General features: G+C 47.7%; 2 protein-coding genes across 10 annotated transcripts in view; one reads left to right on the forward strand and one right to left on the reverse strand.

Moving 5' to 3' along the window:
- The window catches only part of LRRC18 (leucine rich repeat containing 18), a 28210-nt gene extending 24051 nt beyond the window's left edge, over positions 1–4159 (reverse strand). For 5 of the 8 annotated variants that reach the window (XR_003520296.2, XM_027595878.1, XM_027595877.1 and 2 more), the window contains exons 1-4: positions 4145–4159; positions 3863–4003; positions 1926–2109; positions 1582–1682 (exon numbers count right to left, since the gene is read on the reverse strand). The gene's annotated coding sequence lies outside the window, so the exon portion shown is untranslated. Of the gene's footprint in view, positions 1–1581; positions 1683–1920; positions 2110–3862; positions 4004–4144 lie in introns of those variants that run through there. The other 3 variants (XM_027595879.1, XM_027595875.1, XM_027595880.1) reach the window with 2 other exon arrangements.
- The window catches only part of WDFY4 (WDFY family member 4), a 296192-nt gene that overhangs the window by 249070 nt on the left and 21752 nt on the right, over positions 1–25370 (forward strand). For both annotated transcript variants that reach the window (XM_027595872.2, XM_027595873.2), the window contains exons 48-53: positions 5936–5978; positions 7553–7672; positions 9644–9761; positions 11410–11519; positions 19966–20119; positions 22033–22124. In XM_027595872.2, the coding sequence (XP_027451673.2) occupies positions 5936–5978; positions 7553–7672; positions 9644–9761; positions 11410–11519; positions 19966–20119; positions 22033–22124 (637 nt within the window). The remainder of the gene's footprint in view (positions 1–5935; positions 5979–7552; positions 7673–9643; positions 9762–11409; positions 11520–19965; positions 20120–22032; positions 22125–25370) is intronic.

Below are 25370 nucleotides of genomic sequence, written 5' to 3' on the forward strand. Positions count from 1 at the left end.
CCATCGCAGCAAAGATAGCATGCGTGTGTGTTATTGGACCTAGCTCTGGGGGCTGAGATGAGGTCTGTGACGTGAGACTGGGAGGAAAATGGAAGTTGGCAGTGAATCGAACTGGCAGTGGATGGAAAGGCTGGTGATGGATCGTGCGGCCGGGGAGCCCGTCATGCCTGTCTGGAGGGGCGCAGGTTTCTGTGCACACCTTCTGTTCTAGGGATACCAGGGGCCAGGAAACATCACCCAGTCTGACTTTCCCATCACCCAGGTGATGGCTGGAGGGAGAAAGCATGAAGTCACCATCACCTCTCGACAGCAACAGTAGGAGACCCTTGGGTCCCCAAGAGGAAATTGGAGCCACCAAGCACTTGGCCCTAAAAATCGGTCTCTAGACAACCGTGGGGCTCAGGTGCTCTGCAGAGTGGGGAGTGGCTGACCCAGTACTTCCGTCTCCCCTGCAGGCTCAGGCTCAAGCCCAGAAGGCATGGGAGTCGCAGACCAGTCGCAGCTCTGTCTCTCCCTAGATATGTGACCTCGTACACATTTCCTAACCTTTCTGACTCCCCATTTCATCCTGCAGGAGCTGGTGTTCAGGACATGGTTCACATAACATAACATCCCATATGGTTCATAAATATATGGAGAACCTACTATGTGCCAGACCCTTTGCAAAGCAATAACACTGCGTAGTTGTTAACACATTTGAATTCAGTTCCTGCTTTCAGTGTGTGTAGATTATATGGACCACCTACCATAGGCTAGACATTTTACAGACATTATAAGTAATTCTTATAACCACTGATGTATTGACTTTCATCTCCACTGGGTGGATATGGTAACTAAGGCTCAGAGAGGCCAAGTAGCTTGCCCAGAGTCACAAAGACGGAGTAGGAGCACCTACCTTTGCCTGTTACACCTGTCATGGAAATAGGGGCATAAGGCATGTGTTCTAGTTTGTTCGTGAAGAGTCTCTCCTTGCAAGGCCCAGCCCAGCCCAGGACTTGACTGCTTGTTAATGGGTCCCAGCATTCAGGGTAGCTTGTGGCAAGGGTTTGCCTCCAGACTTCTCAAAAGATGGATTGTGCCCCCCAACCCCCACCATAGTCAGCAGTCATTAGGCCCCAGCCCTCCTGAGTGAAGAAGAGCTCCCACATTCCACTTTCTTTGGGGGTCAGTCACCGGTGGGGTTAAGAAGCAGTTCAAACTCCATAGTCTCCCCCTGCTTGTGAAACAGCAAAGTGCTCCAGACACAGACTTTGGAAAGAGACCCAAGCATGACTGCAAAGCCCCACAGATTCACACACCGTCTTTCCCAAGGTGGCCCATGGCCCCGGGCACCCAAGAAAGGCCGGCTGGGTCCCCAGCTAGGGCCCCTGCTAGTTGCCCTTCCAGCCTGGGGCTCTGGGCCAGCTTCCTCTTCCCCTAAATAATGAATTAGCTCATGTCTGGGGTTTGTAAACAAAGCACACCGAGAGAACTAGCATTTCCAAAGTTGCTTACTCAAAGGAGGAGAGCAAAAAGCAGAGTTTGTTTGGCAGAGTTCAAGTAAATCGATAAATGCAAGGCCACCACCAGAGAAAAACTTACCCCCGTTCCTGCCGGTTCCTCCTCCTCAACTGTGAAACTTTGTCACCAGGCAACAGGAGACTATGGGACCTGGAGTTAATTAGCATAATCTTGACGCTAGCCTGCAAGGTGAGAGAACACAATAGGCGACAGTGTCTCCAGGATACCGCTATGTGGCAGGGACGCCCGGGCCTGGGCTCCTCCCGCTTCTTGCAGGGGGGGACTTTCCTCCTGGCCGCCCCCAGCAGCGCGGTGGGCACTTCACCACCAGGCAGAGCCAGCTTGCCCTGGCCACGCCAGAAGTGGACATTGCTAACAGGGAGAAACAGCTATGCTTGCCCCTTTTAAGGGACAGATTACCTTACTTCTATATGAAGCATTGAGGGAGTCCCACGAACTATCACTCGACTTGTTGTTTATCCAAATAGCTTTTTCAGTTCTTTGATCTGTGAGAGAGCTCTCTTTTATCTGTTTATTTGAATTTAATTATTTCTTGCAGTTTTCTCTTGGTGCCCTTTTCACGCTATGAAGTCAGAATGACCATAATGCCTGTAAAAACCATACAGTTTACATAGTCATTTTTTTCCTCACTTAATATTATGTCAAATGCTGATGTGTAATTTCTAAAATCTACCTTTCGATTGAACGTATAATACTGAATCTGGTGGACTGTGCTTTTCCTGTTGTTTCCAATTTGGTGCTATCATGAATAGGGCTGCAACAAATGTATTTGTACATTTATCATCTTTTTGTTCAGTGTTTTTCTTTAAATTAAGTCCCCAGAAATTGAGAAGATCAGCAAAAAGTTACATATGAAAACTATTATGCAAATAATAAAATAACCTCGTAGAAAAATTTGAAAATGCATACATAGAAATGAAGAAATAAATATGCTCTAAATTGCACTACCCAAATCAAGTTGGAAATAAGTAAGATAATTAGCAAATAAATAATTTGAACTACAAAATGAATCCAAGCACTACACATTTTGAAAAGTACAAAAAAAAAGCAAAAGGAAATAGTTGAAATTAAAAAATAAAAATATGGCTAACCACAAAAACTTCAAACACATGGATACCACCACTGTTTTGTTTAATGCAAAACTAAAAGAAAACAGGTCATTTAATTTAGACAATAAATGGATTTAAAATAATTACCAAATTCAGATAAGTAGAATATTAAAAGTTACCTGAAGTCCTATGACCCAGTGTATTTCTAACTAGACTATTCGTAAAAGTACATCATTTAAATTAGAAAATAAATAATGTGAAAATTATAAAACACAGATAAGCAAAAATAAAATCAATATTTTACAGAAGAAAATGCACAAGAAGATAAATACATTTTAAAATGCAGATATGTAAAACCTCATGAGAATTAAAGCCGCTCAATTTCAGCATCTGGAGGTAACTTCCTGTTCTATACCCTTCCAGACTTTCAGTGCCTCTACAGCTTCATGTTTATCTCATGGGTATGCAGTAATAACTTGGGAGACTTCGCTAATGCTCATTGTTTAACTCCAGAGGTACACAAATTACTAATTTGTCAGGTAACTGCCTTCTAAGTCAGCCAGAACTAAGGTTTTTGCTGTTGTTGTTTTCTGTTTACTTTTGTTTTCTTTTCCCCGTCAGAGGAAAGAGCTTGTCTTGTGAGTCAGGGCCCTGGGTCAAGGTTTAGTCTGGGCGGATGCTTTGCACAGCCCAGCGTGTCAGGGGCTCACGGATCCCTGCTCTGTGCCGGCTTGGGGTGAACTCCCCTTGGCTTGACGCCACTCCCTTGCCCCACCCATCCACTTCCTCATCTGTATGTGAAGTAATGGCTGCTTTCTTGGGTCACTGTGGAAATTAGACAACGGGTAAAAAGTCTTTGCAATCTTTAACGTGTGATAATTATTGGCATTATTATTATTAGGTCTATGAGTGAAGGGGATGGGAGATACAGGCTTCCAGTTACAGAATGAATAAGTCACGGGAGTAAAAGGCACAGTGTAGGGAACACCATCAGTGATGTTGTACTAGAGCTGTATGGGGACAGACAGCAGCTACACTTGTGGGGGGCACAGCATAACGTCTAGAGATGTTGAATCTCTGTGTTGTCCACCTGAAACTAACATAACACTGTGTGTCAACTGGACACAAATAAATAAATAAATATATATATATATATAAATTAAAAAAAGAAAAAATCTGTGTAGGAGTATACACATAAATTCTCAAATGAAATAGGACAGAAGTGGAAATGGAAACATAAAACAAACACGTAAATAAAACAAACAAATAAAAAGTTGAAAACTATGACTCACCTCTGGTTAGATGTCTTGGCACTGCTGGTAACGGTGTCCTTTGCTGGTAGTAAGGGAACGATGGATCTTCCTTGGAGCTCATAGCCGATGAAATGAGAAATGGGATGGTGACATGCCTCTATCTTCTGCACACCATTCCACCTGGGGGCAATGTCACAAAAGACCACCAGTAAAATTCTAGAACCCTCTCTGAAACGGAAAATGACCCAGGCTGTCTCTCATTTCCTGAACTATAATAGGTACATTTTGTTCCCTTATTTCCTGCTCCCCTGTCAAACTTACAAAATAAAGTAGCAAGACTAGCGAGCTTTGCCATACTAACTCCACATCCTTGTAGCTCGACCTCCTCAGGAAGGCTCAGCACATGTCCTTTCCAAGGTGGTGACCCCCACTGTCTCCAGCCTGGGTTCTGCCCGTGTTTGTAGCCTTCAAAGCACCCTGCCTTCCAGAACTGGGATAGGTGGCAGGCTCACAGACTGAGCAAGAGAACCAAATCTTCACTTGAGCCTTTGCGACCTACAGCAATAAACCTGACTGTGTTTTGCTTCTGTTCATTGTAACTATTGTTTGCCTAGATAGAGTGGACGCAATAGATGATTTCTCTACTGGGGGTGGCAAGTGGGGGAGAGGTGAACCCCAGCCTGGGAGCTGCATTCTGTTTATAAAAAACCTACCAAGGAAAGAACTGAATGAAAAGGGATGGGAAACCTGAGACAGAGTATAGGCTGACAGTGCTGTGGTGGGAAGGTGAAGGGGCACTGCCCCCGCGAGGGCCCTTAGGCAGCCAGGCCTTGTCCAGACAGATGGAGGCCAGAAGGACCCTGGCGCAGTGCACGTGAGTAGAACATAAAATGCATGTGGGGTAGCATCTGTGGGCACCTGAACGGGACAAAGGAAGAGGTAAGGGATGGAAAGAGGAGACATGATGTGGTTGGGTTTGGGGGAACATCTTGAACAAAGGTCTTGAGAGCAGAAGGAGAGTCTCATGGGGACGGGGGGCGGGGGGGAACAGAGCTGGGAAAGGAACCAAGGGATACCACAGAGGCCAAGGAACTGGACTCTACAAATCCGTGCTGAGCAGAAGCAGCATTTCACGTGGAAAAAACCCCTCCCCGCGCCCTTGCCGGCATGACATCTTGTCGCCCTTCTAAACTTTTTCCCACCACATTGGTCAAAAACGGTATTTCTTTGGTTTGGTTTGTATTTCTTAATTATATGTGTAGAAATCGAAATCAGTACAGCCTTTTAAGAGGACAGTTTGGCAATATGTAGCAGACTGGAAAATGCTCGTACTTTTTATCCCACTAGAACCGCTGTCAGAAATTTCTCTCACAGGTACACTCCCCAAGTACCCAGAGATTTGTGTCTGAAGCTGGTCACTGAAGGGTCATTTGTGAGGACCAAACCCATCCCAGAGGCAGGCTCAACCAGTCCCGATCCATCTGTACAATGGGGTCCTGCTGCTGTAGAAATGAATGCCGTAGAGCGATGTGAGCTGACTCCACCCTGCTGCGAAGCCAGTGACAAAGCACAGATGGGGTTATGCCACGTATCGCCAGTTAAAAAACAACAACGATATAAGGACATAGACAGGCATGGGGTAAAACTATTCTGGAAACCGTTCACTGTGGCTACTTCTTGAGTAGGAGTGATAGTTTGGAGACTCTTTTATTCTGTGGCCTTCCACATTTTTTAAACTACGTCCATATATTTTAGTCACGTGTCAGTATATTATAATCATGTATATTACATGTACATGGGGAAAGCAGGCTGAGGCATAGCTATGGGAAATCTGGTGTGGGGTTGTGAGGCTTGAGCCCGCTTCTGCAAGGCCCCAGGACTTCCCCACAGGCCACACATAAGGCAGCAGTAGAATATTCCAGCAAAAGTGACTGCAAGAGCCTAACCTTCAGGAGGGTAGTGTGGGGTCAGGCAGAGCTTAGATAATAATCTTTTCACCCCACTGGGAGAGCTGCTGGATGCCCTGGTCCCACAGAGCCCCAGAAATTCCCACTTCTCTCCTCATTTGTGCCTTGAGATATTTGGTCACCGTCGTCGTTTTCTGTCCCACAGGAGATACCCTGGCTCCGACAGGACCATGCTGCAGAGGTGGCAGGTATAGTGACCCCCGTAGAGGACTCTTAAGTCTGAGGAAACCCCATGGGAAGGCAAATCAGAAATAGCTCAGGCCCTAGTGATGGAGAGACAAAGCATGTGGGTGACTTGGGAGGGATCTTATTTTTTAATTTACCAAAATGTCCCAAGTATTTCCCTAAAAAGATCTTAGTGATCGAAAGTAGTACTTGAGGCTCGGAGCCGGAACTGGGTAGTGTGTGTGTGTGTGTGTGTGTGTGTGTGTACACATGAGTATGCACTTGCTCCATCCATGCAGATAGACACATATGTATAAATGGACACAGTATAGAGGGGCTCCAGTGTTCACCTCTTCTTCTGAGAAGACATGCATGACTCTCAGCTTGAATGAATGGACATCTAGCCTCTGATTCTCAGTGAAAGGCAGGGACCCCAAAAGGGCCAGTCATAGAGATCAAATGACAACAAGAAATTAACTCCTGGTCACTCTTGTCCAAAATCCTTTCCCAGCGAGAGGGCCAAGCGAGAGAGCACAGCATATAGGTCCTATATAAGAGGTGACAACTATACTGGACTGTTCATTCACCCCTTGGCCCTGCTGATTTTTCCCAAATACAGTCCTGATTCCACCTTGACTCTACATTCTAAGGCCCTAAGAATGAGTGTTATCCCAATAGGTGGGGACAGAAAAGAAAGTCCCTAAATTCCCAGAGGAAGACAGATCATTCAGTCTCTTGGTGAGGGCTGCTTTCTACTGTAAGGTCCCCTTGGCTTTTTTTTTTCTTTATTTTTTATTTTATCCTTTTTTAAAGATTTATTTATTTATTTATTTGAAAGAGAGAGAATGAGAGAGAAAGAGAGCACATGAGAGGGGGGAGGGTCAGAGGGAGAAGCAGACTCCCTGCTGAGCAGGGAGCCCAATGCGGGACTCGATCCCGGGACTCCAGGATCATGACCTGAGCCAAAGGCAGTTGCTTAACCAACTGAGCCACCCAGGTGCCCGGCTTTTTTTTTTTTTTTAAAGATTTTATTTATTTATTTGACAGAGAGAGAGATAGCGAGAGCAGGAACACAAGCAGGGGGAGGGGGAGAGGGAGAAACAGGCTTCCCGCTGAGCAGGGAGCCCGATGCGGGGCTTGATCCCAGGATCCTGGGACTGCGACCTAAGCCAAAGGCAGAAGCTCAACGACTGAGCCACCCAGGTGCCCCATCAGCTTATTTTTTTAATCATAAAAAGGTTAGCAGTAAGTTCACCCACAGCATTTATGCTCTTATTTTAATCAACTTTTGAGTATCACACCCAGCAGCTAAACAAAAGAAGCCTTTATCCTTGGCTTTGGACTGCTGAGCTGTATTTTTTTTTTTCCTGGCCAACTTTGCTTCCTGAATATATTTGCTTCAGTTCACGTTGGAATTAGTGTGGCCTCCCCGCTTTGTCCTGGCTCGGGCGCAAGGTGCACGGGGAATAGTGGAGGTGTGTGCTGCCTGCTCTCACCCACACAGCAAGGACTGCAGAGGGCTGAGAAATGGACCCCCATGGTGCTTAGGAAGATGCCAGTCGTGTTTGGTTTATCTCCTCTTTGTCTTTTCTGGTAGAAAAGGGACATCAGCAATTTTGAGTATCTCATGCACCTCAACACTGCGGCTGGGAGGACCTACAATGACTATATGCAGTATCCAGTGTTTCCCTGGGTCCTGGCTGACTACACCTCACAGGTATAGTATTCGCATGGATGCTGTTCAGACATCCCGAGGCTTCCTGACTCTGAAGACCAGAGCATACTAAATCAGCATGCAGAGCCTCTGCTATGAGGTTCAGTCCACCTGGGCCTGAGGGCTGCTCCATGCTTGGCCCTTCACCCCAGAGGAGGTCTTTGGAGTCTGGCTGCTTGGGTTCCTGTCCAGATCCACCTGTGGGAAGGTGACCCCACCTGTGGGATGATCAACATGATGAGGACAGTTGCTAACAGGAGCCCCAGAGGGCTTCCTGACTTACTACTATCAAGGCAACTGATACCCATCTGCTGAGACACTGCCATGGACAAATGTTGGTCGTTCAAGTGAAGCAGGCCCTGGAATTTATTCCTTGAATCAACGTGTGTGGGGTGGGGGGCAGAGGATAGGAGAGAGACAGAGAGAGAGACCCAGAGAGAGCAAACTACCCCCCTGTATCTTGACTTCAGCAGTCAAGAGGTTGGTGTGTGGATTTCACTCAGGATCTGGACTGAGACATGTTGGGACAGGGGCGGCTGATGGCAAGGCCAGATCATTCCCTCTTTTAGCTGTCCCTGGACCTCAGCAGGCAGGGGAGGGAGGAGGAAAGCTGACAGAGCTAGGCCAGGATGACATTGCCGGGAACGACCTGGTTATGAAGCACCGTCCCAACCACCTGGACTCTGGCCACCAAGAGGGGTGTTGAGCTGTGTGTGTAAAGGACAGAAGGTGGCTAAGTCCTGGTTCAGACCAGCCCTTGCCAGTCCTGCCTAGCCAGGGCTGCTTGGAAGACTGATACTCAGGATTTGGGAGAGGGAGCCTCAGTCTTTTGTGACCTCCCATCCCCAGTGAAAACATTTAACACAAAACTTTTATCGCCAGCTGCATGTTGCCTTTTATTTCCCTAATGATCCATCTGAGGCTGAGGTATTTCAAAAATGAAACCTGCACATCCCAGCTTTAACTCACATGTTGCAAAGTGGTGGTTTACCAGCCCCTTTTGTTTAGCCCAAAATTTTGATTACTTACCCATATTTAAAAAGCAGGAGATTTCTCCTAAAAATCTGGATTTCCAATATCTTTTGGAAAATCAGGAGATGTAGCAGGTTGGAAGCCCCATTCTGTCCTGGCAAAATCAGCAGTGGCTGAGATGGCTCTCCACATGTGCCATCGGTCACAGGGCTCTGAGAAGCGCCTGCCTCACTCTGCCCCCACCCCCAGTTCTGCAGGTGTTGAGACGGGGACAGGGCCTGCCTCCCCAGGGGGCCTGCAGCGGTTCATGGTTGGTGAAAAAGAAAAGAAGTATAAAGAAACACTTTCTATCAGACATACAAATCCTGGGGGATACACACCTCCTCTGCTAAAATGTAGAACATCTCTGCTAAAAGCAGACATCTCCGAGGACACCTGGCCCTAAAAACTTCAGGTCTCCACTGCTCTGTATTATATTCCCCAGGACAGAGGAAGGGGCGACATTACATGCTGTCATTGCCCAGAAGGGAGTGGGCTCCAGAAAAAGGAGGCCGTTCCTCACATTTCCTCCCCGAACAGAACAGAGGACTTCTAACTTCTAGAGAGTTTGATTCCCGGCAAGGACCATGAACTCCTGAGGCATACAGCTGTCTCCATGAGGGCTGGAGCCAAGCACCTCATTGACAACAGGGATTCTTTTCCAAGTCTCTTTTCAGTAACCGGTGGCGATGTTCTGATTTGGGTCAACTTGGAACAGGTTCACTGTGAACTCAATCTTCCCCTCCTCTTATTTTCCTTCTCTCCCTTATTAAGTCTTTGTGGATCACTGGCTCTGGGGCCATAAAACCCCCGCACGCCTGCTAATCACTGGAGGGGGGTCAGACCAAACGACGATAAACCAATAAAGAGAACCATAAAACTAAAGAGCGTGGCTCCTGAAGTCTCGCTGGGGCACAAGAGGGTCTGAGGGGAGTTAACTCCAGCCACACGTCTGCCTTCTAGACATTGAACTTGACGAACCCCAAGACTTTCCGTGATCTCTCAAAGCCTATGGGGGCTCAGACCAAGGAAAGGAAGCTGAAATTCATCCAGAGGTTTAAAGAAGTTGAGAAGACTGAAGGTGGGTAGATCCCAGCTTGACTTTTTTTTTTTTTTTTCCCTGCAGTGTTGCTCATTCAAGTGCCTTGAAATGGTCGTTGGTAACAATTTAGGTTCTCACCTAGTGTGGACACAATTATATTGGGATAGGGAATACCTCTAGTCTGCTGGTCTGCATCCTGACTGCATGGAAGAATCACCTGAGCAGGTTTTACACATACTGACGTCCAGGCCCCACCTCTAGAAATTCTGATTTAAGTAAGGCTGTGGTGAGGTGCAGGGTGGACTGGGAACTACCATGCTAAGAGCTACTACCTCCAGACCTAGGGGCCGCCAGACTCAGAGAGTACATTCATTCAGCACTCTGTATATTCCAGGCACAGGCCAGACTTAAATACAGCGGTCCATTTCAAAGAGAAGGGAATTAAACTCAGAGAGCTCAGGCAATGCATTCAAGATCAGAGCTTCTAAATGGTGGAGCCTGTATTTGTCTTGACTCTAGAAACTACTTCCCAAACTTTGTTCATCTGCACATCACATTTATAATTTTTGCCACATTCACGTGCGACTTGAACTCCTATTGCCTTAATTTTTTTTTCTTTAGGTCTATTCACTTCTGAACTTTGATGAACGTATTTTAAAAGGAAATTTTTCTGTCATGCAGTTAATGCTAGCTCTATTGGTTTTCTCAAATACTTTGAAATAAGCATATAATTTAAAAGAAGGAGCAGGCATCCATGAACCATGAAAAATTCCCTTGGGAACCAGAGGCATTGTGCTTTGGAAAGGCTTACATGGCCCAGAGACACTGCTTTTGGGGAGCACATTCTCAGCAGGACAGGGAGACTCCTGCTGCCTCCCGCACAGCCCGGGACCCCTGCGCTGTGTGGGGCTGGCACTCAGACTCGCTCAGGGGAGATGGGAGGATGTGGACGGTTGGGCAGGCCCTCCTTGCCCTGCTTATTTCCTTCTGAGGCTGAAGCTCAATCATTAGGACCCTTCTCGGGTCCCCCGCCCAGGTGCTGTTCCTCTGGCTGCCAGGCGTGGCTGGGTTCCTTCCACAGAGGCAGGCCGGGGAGCGTGGGATATCACCGTTCTCTCCCATCTCCCATCTCTCCCTGGGTGTGCATTCGAGCTGCCCACTGCGTTTGGGACCTTGTACAAGTTCCTCCACCAACCTCCCAAACAACCAACTTAGAGAGCTCCTGCGTGGCACAAGGGAGGGCTTTAGGCTGGGCATGGGGCTGGCGGCAAGATGGCTGAGCAGTCGCTGCAGGGAGCTGGTTCAGGCCTTTGCCGACTGCGCTGGTGGGATTGTAGGCATGCTGGGGCTTTCTACATACCCCTTAACTCAGAAGACCAAAGTACTGTCTCCCCACGAATCCTGAGTACAGCCTTCCCAGAGCCTGCCCCTGCCCACATCTTTGGGAGTAGAAAACTGAGGACTCGGGGGTGCAGCTGAGGGTCTTGAGTGGGCTTTTCATCACCGTGGCTACTGGCCAAATCTTAATGGCGTCTGCAAGCAGAACCAAGGCTCCACTGGCCTGCAGATGCTCTCTTGAGCAGGGCTTGTGTCCGCTGCTCATGCTTGAGCATCGTAGAGCCTGTGTGTCTACAGTCTGTCCCAGCACAGGTGGGAAATCCGCTCCAGACATGTCTTTTTATTGCAGGAGACATGACTGTCCAGTGCCACTACTGTACTCACTATTCCTCGGCCATCATTGTCACCTCCTACCTGGTCCGGATGCCACCCTATACCCAGGCCTTCTGCTCTCTGCAGGTGAGCTCCCTTCCATACACACACACACACACACACACACACACACACACACACACACACACACACACACACACACAAAACTATATCTCACAGACTAAGGGCTGGGCTTGGGTGAAGCAGGGATCTCCCGGGTAGAAAGCCAATCTTCAGCCAGTGATTCCCACTTGATGCTGGCTCCAGGATTCTGGGCAGTCAGCTGAGGCAGGCTGCTCAGCATCAGTGACCTGCGGTGACCTGCATGTCTGCCCAACAGTGTTGCAGAAAGACTCTAAAAATAAGGAATGAGAGATGTGGGGGAAAAATACTTAACATAAGTCGGTTTTAGTGGAGAAGGAAAAGCAGAAAGCTTGAAGACTTCCTTGAAGGTAGGTGGTCAGAAATTAGAAGAATAAACCCAAAGAAGGAAGAGGGAAAGAGTGCCACTTGTGACTTCAGAACGCAGACAGCCATGCGAAGTACAAGTTGAAAGGCTTAAAAGGACTAAGTGTTTGAATAATGAATAGCTGAACCAGAGAAAGAAACTAACCAACTTAGCCACCCATAAACCAAGAGACCATTCATTATGCCAGCTTAGGGTTGCCAGATTTCACAAATAAAAACACAGGATGCCCAGGTATATTTGAATTTCAGATAAACAGTGAATTTTTTATCCTAAAAAAATTATTTGTTGTTTATCTGAAATTCAAATATAGCTGGGCCCCCTTCTGTTTTACCTCAGCCCTACACCGCGTGAAGTAAGCAAGTCTGGCTCTGAATGGGTGGTACTGTCCAAGGCACGTGGGGTTGCTGGGATGGAGTCCTTTGCAGGCAGCCAAGAAGTTTATTTTCTCTCTTTTCTTTCTGACCTTATCACTGGGATCCTGCTTCCCAGGTTGTCCCAGGGGCACAGCTTTTGACTGGGGAGAGCCACTGGGTAGCCCAGCTGCAGCCAGCTGGCTCAGTCAACCCCCAAGTGAATGCAGCACACAGCCCAAGTGTAGGGCCTGACCAGCTCCAGGCCTCACAAGTGTCCTACGAAGAGGAAGGCATGAGCCATGGTGGGCAACAGGCCATGAATATGCACAGACTTACTCCTATAGTGAAGTTCATCAAAAAGAAAGAGCGAATGTTCCAGGAGTTGTGGGGTTTTGGTCTGACCTCACCAAAAGGCCACTCTTTGTGGTCAGATGACCTTGGCCCTGAGATACCAAAGGCCACGTCAGCACTAAATCCAACTCCTGAGCCCTAGGTGGGAACGGGTAGGCAAAGTCAAGGTGATTTCTCCGATTAGGAACAAAATCCCTCCTGTCTTCTGTGTCTTGGCACAGTGTTCTCTCTCCTTAAAGGCAGGGATTGTCTAGACATTGTATAACCTCCTCTCCCTGGAAATTCACTCAAAAATAATAAGTGTGCTTCCCCTGAGCCTTTCTCAGGCAACAAGCATTTTAAGTAAGTTTGGTTTGGAGAACAAACGGTCCCAGAGCTATAGCCCGTGCCAGGAATCCCATCCAGATGTTGCTCATTAATCCACAAGAAGCCATGATCACTGTCGATGATGATGGTGATGCGTTCCACTACGGCGTTCCCTCCAGGCAGTTCTGGATGCTTTAAAAGCTTTCTTTCGTCCCTTCAGTCTAATGCTCTAAAGCCCCATCTCTACCTGTTACTAAGGGTCCTCTCACATGGACAGGAGGCAGAGTGAACTTGAAACGGCATCAGCTATGAGATTTATACACCAGCTCTGCTACTTCACAGATACAGAATCTTCTGCAAGTGATTTTACCTCTGGAAATGAGGGCTAAATATGCACAGCTCCCTGAGCTGTTGAGATTAAATGAGGAAATGTGGGTAAAGCCCCTAGCTCAGGGCCTGACACTGCATAGGTGATCAATCATTATTACTTCACTTCTTTTCCCTGCACTCAGCCAGATCGAACCTGAGCAAGCCTGAACTTGTCCAAGCTGGTCCGCCCTGGGCTAAGCTAATTCAAGACAGTCTGGACTGCAGAGAAGCATTCCAGGATGGCATGAGCCAGATGAAACAGGTGTGCTGCAAACCCACAGAGATATTGGGTTAAGGCCACTCTGAAGTTGGTCACAACTAGTTTGAGCTTTCTTTTTAGCTAGTTTGATCCGTGGATGACCACCCCAAACTGGGTTGAGATGGTCTAAACCAGTGCAAGATGGTCAGAACCAATTTTATCTGCTTTTGGGTAGCACACATGTAGTCACATTAGCTCCAGCCCTTTGACTCCCGTGTTGAAGTCTGATGTGATTCCCAGTTTTTCCTGGTTCAAATCTATCTGTGGCTGTTGGCCCATCTGTGTTGAAATCATTTGGGCTCTCCATGTGTGATTTTTACTGACTCTTTTAGTGTGTCATAAGAAAACCCCACAGTCTTCTGCTTTTTTCCTTAGAATAAAAGATGAAATTTAGCTCCCAAGGGAATGGGTAAAAGGCTACATCTGGGGAGAAATGCACCTGGCTCTTCTGTGGGAGTCGTGGGGTCTTCAAAGACTTCCTTAGGAATGTTCTGGCATCTTCCTGAAGTCAGGCTCTTTCTTCTGTCCCACCCTATCTCCTAGGGGGCAGGCTCCTCCTTTCTTAAGAGACCTTTGCTTCACCCCTGTGTGGTGACAAGGAAAGGAGCCTCACCATATTCTCGATAGACTAGACTTCCGTTCCCCAGCGTGGACCATGGGGTAGGGAAGAGTAAGAAAGGTGGAGAAGGTGCAGAATCCAGGCATGAGCCCTTCTTATTTCATTTATCTGGAGAGCAGGGAACTGAGAATGTTGGGTGTTTCCGGAGCCAGGTGTGCATGCAAGAGTCATGACAGAAAGCATGCTTCCCCATTCTGCACGAAGTAAGCTCTGCCTCTTGCCTATGAGTGTGAATGAGCCAGAGGGACCTCCTTGCTAATTCAATGGCTTGGTGGGAGGAATCGCCTTTGGTGCAGAGAGCCATGTGTCTATGCGCTGTACCCGGTGTGGCCCGGTGCACTGTCGAGAGGCATACGCGGCATTCCTTGGGCACTGTGGCCTGCCCCCCGAGCGGGATGTGGACAGAAGGAGGGGCTCTCATACACGGCCTAGAATTGCCATGCAGCACATTCTGATCCCTGGGTGGAAGGTGTGCTGTGGTCCCTTCATTTTTGCATCTTACTAACTTTGGGCTGCTCTCGGAATCGTTGCATTCCTCTATGGTTCCCGTGTTTGATCTTCTGCCTCAAACCTGGTATTACGATGATAGACTCTCACAGTCCAGAAGACCCGGCATAGGGGCAGCGCGAGCCGAGCCGGTGACATGCACAAGTCGTGGGATGAGACGCAAGCCGGTCGTGCGCTGTTACCCCCGCCCCACGGAGGTGTGAGACCGCAGCCCGCCAGAGGTTTGGCTCCCGGCATGCCTCATTCTCGGGCATCTCGCCCACCTGGAGCCGGGGCCCAAGAGCACCCAGGAGGCCGCGCCGGGGCCGGGGCCACAGCCCAGGCCCCTGTCCCGGCCCCGGCAAGAGCACAGTGGCGGGGAGGCTGGCGAGGAGACTCGCCTAGGCAGGGCAGAGCCAGGCGGCAGCGCCCCAGCGAGGGCACAGTGGCGGTGCTGCTGCAGCTGCTGTTACATTTAATAAGAACCTGAAATAAAGTGCTGTGTTAATTAAGTCGCAGCCCGTGTGACGGCGGCTGTTACCAGCAGTGGGGAAGGGTTTTCTGAACCACCTGAGGCGAGATGGCTGGTTTTCGTGTAAGACAGATGCTAACTGCAGAGAGAACCGAGAACGGCCTGAGTGGTCCACGTGGGAGCTCCACGGATGCCAGGCCAGAGGTCTGGCTGGAGCTGTGTCCAAAGCAAAGGCACAATTAGCATTATGCTGACACAACAAGGAGCATTCAAAAAGGCTCATGTAATAAAGACAGGCAGACCTGGGACAAAGTCCTGGCTCTAGAACTTTCTAATTGGTAGTGTTGAATAACCAGGCCTCTGTTCTTCTTCCTTTAAAATAACCCCTGCCAGGGTGCCTGGGTGGCTCAGTTATTAAGCGTCTGCCTTCCTCTCAGGTCAGGATCCCAGGGTCCTGGGATCAAGCCCCGCGTCGGGCTCCCTGCTCAGCGGGGAGCCTGCTTCTCCCTCTCCCACTCCCCCTGCTTGTGTTCCCTCTCTTGCTGTGTCTCTGTCGAATAAATAAATAAAATATTTAAAAATAAATAAATAAATAAAATAAAATAACCCCTGCCTCAGTAGGTGGTAAAGATGAGGTGAGCTACAGCACAGGAGCCCTTTGGCTGGTCTCTAAATGCTCCATATATGTCCACCCTCCTCCCCGTAAGAGTAGGCAGCAGGCTTTTCAAAACCTTTGTGGGTTTTGTCTATTGAGTAAATGTCCACATCCTCCAGGAAGGAAAGCTAATGGCTACTTGGGGGTCAGCCCACCCTCCATGGAGAGCAAGACTGATAAGGCAGCCCAGCTGGTACACAGGCTTCCCAAATTCTGTTGGACCGACAGCTCAGCTTACCAAGTCGGGTGTTAGAGCCTGGCACTTTTCTGAAGAAGCCTGCCAGGGGCCAAGCCCAGCTCTTTCTCAACTGCACACATTGGCCCCTTTATTTCTTTGGTGGTGGGGGGGGGGGTCTCAAAATTGTCCAGATGATGTGCTTGCTCTTTTCCTCCAGCCCCTGTCCCAGGACCCCACCTCCACTTCCCCCCAGACCCCACCTTCTGCTTCCAGTAACTTTTAAATTTTCTTTTTCTTCTTCAGAGCCCCTGGTTACCTTCTCCATGCACACTGAGGTTCGGGCCCCCAACTGAGCTCCTCAGTTCCCAGTCTGCCAAGGGAAAGGGGCTTCAGGGCGGGGCTCTTGGAGCACCTCTTCCTGCACGCCTGGCACTGCAGGAGGTACTTCATGCACACATTCACACACACGCACACTCACACTCACGTGCTCACACATGTTTGCACACCCACAACAGTCACCCCAGAGGTTGCAGAGGAGAGTGTGGGGTGCCCTCTTTGAAGGACAGAGGACAGCAGCTTAAACCAACTGATGTGCACACAGGGTCCTGTAAGTGGATTGGTTACATGGGATACTTGTAAATTACTGGAAAGAACATCTGCCAGGACAATGGGTTGTCAGCCTCCTCATAAAACCAATCCCATTACCTGGATGTGGCAGTGGGTTGACTCGGGTCAGTCCCACAGGAAAGGAAGAACAGACTTTCTAGCACGTAGTGTACGAATCTCTATATTTAAGTGTCCTTGAGCACATGTAGTTGCTGTACTCTCTGCAGGTCTTGGTCCACAATTGAGTGGTTTTTTTTTTTTTCAACATAGTTTCCCCACCCGTGCTGGAGAGGGGTTTAAGAATGTCGCTCTTGAAATGCTTACCCAGGGATTCAGGTGCACATAGGAGTAGTGCCTTTGGCACAGAACATTCCTTTCAAGACCATTTCCAGTTTTAATAGACGTACCATGATCATGGACTTTCTTCTGATTTGAACTCCTGCCAATGTCCAACAGAAGTCCTTATTGGCCATTTCTCTCCCCGTTATTTTGCTTTTAATTTTGATTCATCTCTTCGCAAAATTTTGCACCTCTAGGAAGTATTTGAACTGAGGGAGGATACTTAGGGTTATACTGTTTCTGAGCCCTTAAATATTCAGAATATCTTTCTGGCTTCTTCATGAAGGAGTGATATCAGTTGGACATAAAATCCAAAGCCTGTACCTTTTGCCTCGGAAACCTCCAACCTTGGCTGCCTTGTCTTCTAGCCTTTTAACATCACATGGGAAAAGTTTTCTGCCAACGAGAGGTTGTTCCTTCGTTGATAATAATATCACTATTATTTTTTTCAGCATATTGGATACACATAGGAGTCATTGTTCTTGATACTCGAGGATATCTGCAGAATAGATTAAGGAGCAAATCTTGGCTCCATAATTCTCTCTGATCATCTGGTTTCCATCCAGTCTCTAGACTCCGTTTTGTTGTGGTTTTATTTTATTTTGTTTTGGACTTTCCTCACGGTGGCACTCTGCAGACCTTCATTGTGCCTCCTTGCCTCGCTCCTTTTCTCCCTTCCTTTTCTCTGCCTTCTCTTCCTTTTCTCCTTCCTTCCTTTCCTGAGAATCGAGTCCTGGTGGAGACTCACTGCTGGAGGCCCCCAGGGTCTGTGTCCACCCACAGGCTTACAATACAAGCAACAAAGCAGCTCCACTTTTTCTTCTAGGGAATTTGGCATTTCTTTTGTATTGCAGAGGTGAGAAAACCCATTAATTTTGAAACAAATGTATGCAAATACATTTATTAATATAGGAAATAGGAAAATCAGTTATTGCTTCCTTTATAAATAATACAGGCTTAAGTTTTAAAGATATTACTTTTGCTAAAATGCATTAGACAGCCGTGAAAAAAATAACATTTTTCTTTGTGGTAATATCTTTAACCAGATTTGTAGCACTAACAATATTTCCTATGTATATATTATTTTTATTTAATACAGGTAATCTTTTTATTACCAAATCATATTGTTTCTCAGGAGATTACCATCAGCACTCATAAAAGCTGCAAAAGGAATCTGGGAGGACGAGAAGGCATCAATCTCCTGCAGATGTAAGGCTCAGGCTGCAGATTAAATATGCAAAGCTCTTAATATGTTTCAATGAGCCACTTGTTAGGTGCAGATTTATTTAAAAACACTCTCCCCCTATTTTGTTTCCACTTCAATTTGAATCTGATGGTGGGCATCATCCCCTAATTTCAACCCAAGAGCAAAGCAACCTTGGAGGAAAGCCACATCCTTAAGCTGCCCAGGTAGGGTGTTCTCTTGCAACTCCAGGGGCAACTGGCTTTCTCGGTGTCCCTATCCATGTGCAGAGAATGACCCATGGGCCTCCCTGGATCCTCAAGTCTGACTCAGAAAACTGACTGGCCCACCAAGATGTCCAAATGTAGCCTGCCTCAGGAGTGTGGCAGATTCTCCCTTTGCAGAAAGAGCTGAGACCCCTCTCGCCCCACACGTGGGAGATCACATTTGCCCCGGGCCCAGGGATTCCCCCAATAAACTGACACAAGGGCAAAGAATGCATACTTTGGAGGGGCATCCATGGGATTGACCTAGTTCTGCCATTGATTGCTTTGATAGCTTTGGGAAAACCAGTACACTTTGGGGAGCTTCAGTTTTCTGGTCTGCAAAATGGAAGTACAATTCTTTCCTGACACCCCTGCTGTGAGGATTAAGAGCCAACGTCTCTGTATAGAGTGCCTACCATGGGGCAGACTTGCCAAGGGGAGGCTGTGGCCCTTCTTTACCCTTCATCCACTCCTGCAGCTGCCCCAAAGCTTCCTTAGGTAAATGCTGATGGGAAACCTCAGTCCCCGAGAAGAGGAGGGCACTACCCATTTGTTCTCAGGCCACGGGAACTCTGCAGAAGTTGGCAAAAGGAGGACAAGTTCTGATTGAACAAAGGCCCGGCCTTGATGGGGACAAGTGAAGTATCCAATCCCAGGCAGGTGTTTTGGGGGTGTCCCTAAACTTACACAGACCCAAAGCCCGCTTTAGAACCTCTTTCCTGAAGTCCCTCTGCCCCCAGCGCCCTCATTCCTCCGACCAGACCTTTCTTCCTCCTCCCAGCCCCCAAGGACACCTGATAAATAGGGTAACATCAACTAAAGAGATTTGATGATCCGGATGACAGGAGCAGAGAATCCAAGGAAAGAATTTGTTTTAAGTCTTACCTGGTCCAATCCTAGCTGCCAAGCTTGAGATGCATCAGGCCACCTGTGGAAATGGGCCTTGGAACCAGGGCTGGTCATGGAGAGTGGACAGACATCTTGTCTTCATGGGCCAGCTTCCTGTCTCTGGGAGGCTGGTGTACCTCTGGCTGTTCATCCTCAGACCTGTTCTCTTGTTAGATGTCGCAGGGCCCTGACCTAGCCTGCTTGCTTCTGCTTCTGCTTCTGTTCCTGGCCTTGGCCTTGCCTCTGCTCAGAACACTCTGCCATCTTCTCTGTCACTAGGCTTGCAAACTCACCAGGGGGCCACTTCTCCAAGGAACTTGCCCCGATCCCACATGGAATGGCTGACCTGATCTCTGTCCTGTAGCGGGTTCTTTGTATCCGGTCTGTGCCTGATTCGGAGCGGGCCCTTAGCAGATGTGGGGAATGGTCGGATGAATGACTCTGCTTTTCCTGTCTCTGATCTGAGCCTGGATTTCTAAAATGGAGAATAAACAGTGCATCATGTATCCTCTGGGGAAGCCTCAGCACAAGGGTCCCCAGAATGGTTGAGTGACCAGAGGCACGAAGAAACCATGGCACGCATGCACAGAGCAGTGAACGAACGTATGTGGGAGTAAATGGATGGTGAAAACCCACGTCTCAGGGGCCATGGACAAGGAGAGGCCCACCCAGGCGGTGCCTGCGCATCTTTCTCACCACAAGCAGGTGATCACATCGGCTCCTTTTCCTCACAGGGCGGAAGTTTTGATGTGGCAGACAGAATGTTCCACAGTGTGAAGAACGCATGGGAGTCGGCCTCCAGAGAGAACATGAGTGACGTCAGGGAGCTGACTCCAGAGTTCTTCTACCTGCCTGAGTTTCTCGTCAACTGCAATGCCGTGGAGTTCGGTGAGTGGAGGCCGGGGTGCAGCCGGGGTGGGCTGGGCAAGGCAGGGATCACTCCCCTGAAGCTCAGGTAGTGACTAACATTATCAGTACCTTTGCTGGGCAACTAAGTGAACGGGCCCTTCACCAAACCAGAGTGGTTGCTGTGAGGTCTCCCCTTGATGGCGGCACTCAATGTTGAGGTCGGAGCCAAGGAAGGACCCGAGGCCCCGGGCTGCCAGGATGGCTCTGAGCCACAGTCCCACCCATCTCGTGAGGGTCCCCAGGCCTCAATGTGCAGTGAGAAGACCTGCTCTTAACCAGGTCTGGCACTGCCCTGCTGCGGGACCAGGGGCCAACCCCGACCCCTCTGGGGCCTCGTTTTCCTCCATGGCCCACAAATGGGTCAACTTGGACTCTCTGGGTCTCCTGGGGGAGACTGCTTGCTGCATGGCATCTGAGGGTGGTTGTGTGGGGGTGCTGGTGCCTCTTCCTCTTTCCTGTGCTTCAGGATGAACTATGGCTTCTCACTGGTTTACAAGAGGAACAACAATTTCAGGAGGCCCCTGTAAGCAGGTCCCCTGGTGTCTGGGTGTGGACCTTGGGAGCCTCTGCTGCGTCAGGGTGACTTGTGGAAGGGGCTATGTGGTCAGAGCCTGAGGCAGGGTGTGGGCCGCTTTCCCCAGGGGGAAGGGATCACTCACCCTGTGGAGGGCACTCATGAACTGTCACCAGCACACACCTATGCCCCAGAGCTCCCCTTCCTCGGGGCCCTCCTTCGTCCTCCAAACAGCACACAGGGGCATGCAGGAACTTTTTTAGGCATTGGGGATTTAGTTGGGCCTCCTGCAATCGACTGTGCTGAAGGTGTTTGCATTCTGTACAGGGAGGGAGGAAGGGGAGAGAAAATATAAACATATTTATATAAGCGAAATACTGTCTGATGCTGAGAATTGTTATGAAGAAAGAAGGTAGGAGAATGGTTCAAGAGTGATTCACAGGGCCCTGTGTTATTCTGGTCTCCAGGAAGGACCACCTGAGTTGGTGACAGGTGAGCTGAGACTGGCTAGTAAGAAGAACCGTATCAGGCACAGACCTGTAGGCCAGAGAGAGGAGGGGAAGGTTTTATTCTAGTTGCACCATGAAGGCTCTGGAGGGTTTAAGCAAGACCGTAACTAATGTTTATTGGGCAACCACCATGTGCCTGGAGTTTTTCTAAGCCCATTATGCATATTTCTCTTTTAATCCTTCTCCAGCCCCTGAGGGGGTGAGTGTGGGTAACAGGTAGGAAAAGTGAATCCCAAAGAGATTAAGCAATATGCCCAAGGTTGTGCGGCTAATGGGTAGGAGAGAGACGGGCTTGGACCCAGACTCTTTCTAATGTCTGGGGAAGCTGCCTCTAAAACCCTTGCTGCCCTCACTTTAAAAATGGAGAGAAAATGCATAAATTATAGAGTTAAATGAAGACCCAATAAGACGATGTGTGCCAAGCACCTAGCATAGTGCCCTGGCATAGAGTTAGGTGCTCAAAATACGATAGCTCTTACTGCTAGTGTGATTATCTCCTTACTGCTCTAGCACTGGATAGAAAGCACCCAGATGAAAAGGCACAGAATAGTAGGGTGGAAGACAACAATGACCACATCACTGCCATCTTATAGGACTTGTGAATCAAGCACAAACCTGCTTGGGAAGCAAGGAGGGCCTCGTGGAGGGTCAAAGGCTTAGAGACCAAGTGGGAATATTCCAGGCAGATGCGTGGAGGGACACACCAGACAGAAGAAGCAGGAAGTAGTGAAGTCTGTGCAGGACATAGCTCTTAGCCTGATCTGCCTGGAATCAGAAATCCTAGATAGCACAGTATGTATCCCCCCTTGTTCCTAGCCCAGTTTGGGCTCGCATTTACCCAAAGCTCTGCTGTTTCTTACCCTACTCAGGCTGCATGCAGGATGGGACAGCACTGGGAGACGTGCAACTCCCTCTCTGGGCTGATGGGGACCCTCGGAAATTCATCAGCCTGCACAGACAGGTGAGTTGACCAGGGTCACATCCGAGGCCCTGGCATCCTGAATGAAGAACTCAGTATTTTCTCCACGGAGGCTTTCTGTGCAAGCAGAGGGCTAGTGACAAGCATTTCTGAGGCTCTTATGTCTAGAGAACCCAGAGAAGGTGCTAGGCTCCATGCTCCAGGTTAACAGGAAAAAGTTTGTGTTCTGGGCTCTCTCAAGAGTTCCATTAGACTTTGCCCTTGGGCCAGTTTGTTGTGGGAATCACTGGGGGAAGCAAATTCACTCTTTTTGGATGCCCTGGAGGTCAAGTCAGTGACTTTCGCTGGCCCTGTAGGCAGGGCCATGCCTGGATCATACTGCTCGGGTATAGCTCAGAGAGGGACTGGAGGCTCTGAAGGGCTCCTACTGGCCAAAAGATTTGCCAGGACTGGGGAATACTTGGCTTCTTAACCAGAGAGTTTGATGCGGTAGAGGCCATCTTGGGACACATATCCTAGATCAAATACATGCATTAGCATAAACCACGAAAATACGTGCAACATCATTAGTCATCAGGGAAACATAAATTAAAACCACAGGAGATGACATTACATACTTACAAGAGTGGCTAAAATTTTAAATATTTACAAAACCAAGAGTAAGCAAGAATAGGGAGAATCAGAATTCATTACACATTTTTGGTAAGAAAATAAAATGGAAAAGCCACTTTGGAAAAAAATTAGTAGTTTCTTATAAAGTTGAAGATGCATTTGCCTTATCACCCAGCAATTCCACTTGTATATATTGACCCAAGAGAAATAAAGACATGTCCATGGAAAAGCATGCACAAAAATATGCATCAGTTTTATTCGTACTTACCAAAACTGAAAACAACCCAAATGTCCAGCAACTGGTAATGGATAAACGAATGATATGTCCACACAGTGGAATACTACTTAGCAATAAAAAGAAACAGATTACTGATACATGGAGCAACACAAATTAATCTCAAAAGCATTATCCTAAGCAAAAGAAGCCAAAACTCAAAGCTACATCTATGGGATTCTATTTATGTGACATTCTGGAAGAGGTAAACTTATGGGGACAGAAGGCAGATCAGTAGTTACTAAGGTCTGGAGTAGGGGTGATGGGAAAGGAGTACAAGAGAACATTTTGAGTTGATGTAAATGTCCTATATCTCGGTTATGGTGGTGGTTACATGATCGCATGCCTTTGTCAGAACACACTGAACTATACATTTAAAAAGGGTGAAATTTATTATGTGTAAATTATACCTAAAAAGAAAAAAATCTGGGGTGGGCCTGACTAGTAAAAACAAAGCTATATTCTTTCTTCTGTTCTTCTCCCTTGGCAAGGAGAAAATTCTTCCCTGGTTTATCCTTGCATCTGGAAATGTATTAATGGTAGGCATCTCTCCCACAAGCCACTGGTCTTGAGTAGTTGGACCAGAGGTGAACTTAACCTTCAGGTGGCAGCAGCTCTCTGCCAGGGTGTTCTCAGAAAAGTTCTTGGCCTGGGCTGAGTGAGCAGATTCACTCTACAGGTCTGACTGCAGATGCCAGTGGTCTAGTGGGGAGGCAGCTTGATGAAATAACCACGCAAATAACAAGGAAATTATAACTGCACAAAGTGCTACAAAGGAGAGAAATTCAATGCCATCAGATATAGGTTAGGGGTGTGACCCAGGGGAACTGGGTGGTGACAACAGTGGGGAGACCTCTTTTGGTGGAGTAAAGATTAGGTTGGAGTGGGTTCGGATGTTAATGATCAATGTCAGTGAAAATATCAGAGTAGGAATCTCTGAAAATTTTCTACTCCATAAAAGCAATAAGAATAATGGCAAAGATTGTCATAAAAAAAAAACTCTTCAGAACTCGGGAAATTAACCAGAGGCTTGGAAAAATCAGGGGAGTATTCCTTTGAGAAAAATGGCTGAATCTTTGTAAAGACAGCAAACTTTGTGGTGTTTTAACTTACACTATTCTCATTTCTCCTATTCAGCTCCATAGTAGCTTTGAAAACCAACAGCCCACAATAACAGTGGAAACCAACAACCTAGCAGTCATTGGAGGGAGAAGAATGGGGTTGGAGCTCCTTCAAAGCCCCATATCCAGAGAACTGTCATTATTTGACCTGTTAGCGGTTCCCTGAAAGTCCCCACCAGCAAGGCTGTCTTTATTTGATCTCAAAGCCTGCATAGTACAAAAGCCTTCCCTTTGGTGACATTTGTGAAAAAATAAACCAGAGACAATTGTTCAACACTGTGGCTGCCAGAGGCAGTGGATATAATTGGGCAAACAATAGACTAATCAAAAAGCTTAAATGGAAAAAGTAGGGAATGAGCTACTTATTAGGAGGCCTTGAAACAACTTCAAAATATCCAACAAATGTTGGAGAGGTTGTGGAGAAAGGGGAACCCTCTCACACTGTTGGTGGGAATGCAGGTTGGTACAACCACTTTGGAAAACAGTGTGGAGGTTCCTCAAAAAATTAAAAATAGAGTTACCCTAAGACCCAGCAATTGCACTACTGGGTATTTACCGCAAAGACACAGATGTAGTGAAAAGAAGGGCCATATGCACCCCAATGTTCATAGCAGCAATGTCCACAATAGCCAAACTGTGGAAAGAGCCGAGATGCCCTTCAGCAGACGAATGGATAAAGAAGATGTGGTCCATGTATACAATGGAATATTACTCAGCCATCAGAAAGGATGAATACCCAACTTTTACATCAACATGGATGGGACTGGAGGAGATTATGCTAAGTGAAATAAGTCAAGCAGAGAAAGTCAATTATCATGTGGTTTCACTTATTTGTGGAACATGAGAAATTGCATAGAGGACATTAGGAGAAGGAAGGGAAAAATGAAGGGGGGAAATTGGAGGGAGAGACGAACCATGAGAGACGATGGACTCTGAGAAACAAACTGAGGGTTTTTGAGGGGAGGGGGCCAGGGGATGGGTTAGCCCAGTGAAGGATATTAAGGAGGGCACGTATTGCATGGAGTGCTGGATGTTATACGCAAACAATGGATCATGGAACACTACATCAAAAACTAATGATGTACTATATGGTGACTATACATAACGTAATAAAAAAAAATTTTTTTTAAATATCCCTGAAATCTAGAAGGACACACACATCTGTAGGGCTGCTTTCATGCACAAGGCTGTGTTCATGCTCCTAAGGTCCTAAGCTTCACTTCTGGCTGAAATTGAGGCTCTGTGCAAGCAGGATCTGAGGTAAACTCAGAGTTTTTACCA

This window comes from Zalophus californianus, chromosome 15, assembly GCF_009762305.2.
Source record: "Zalophus californianus isolate mZalCal1 chromosome 15, mZalCal1.pri.v2, whole genome shotgun sequence".
NCBI lineage: Eukaryota > Metazoa > Chordata > Mammalia > Carnivora > Otariidae > Zalophus > Zalophus californianus.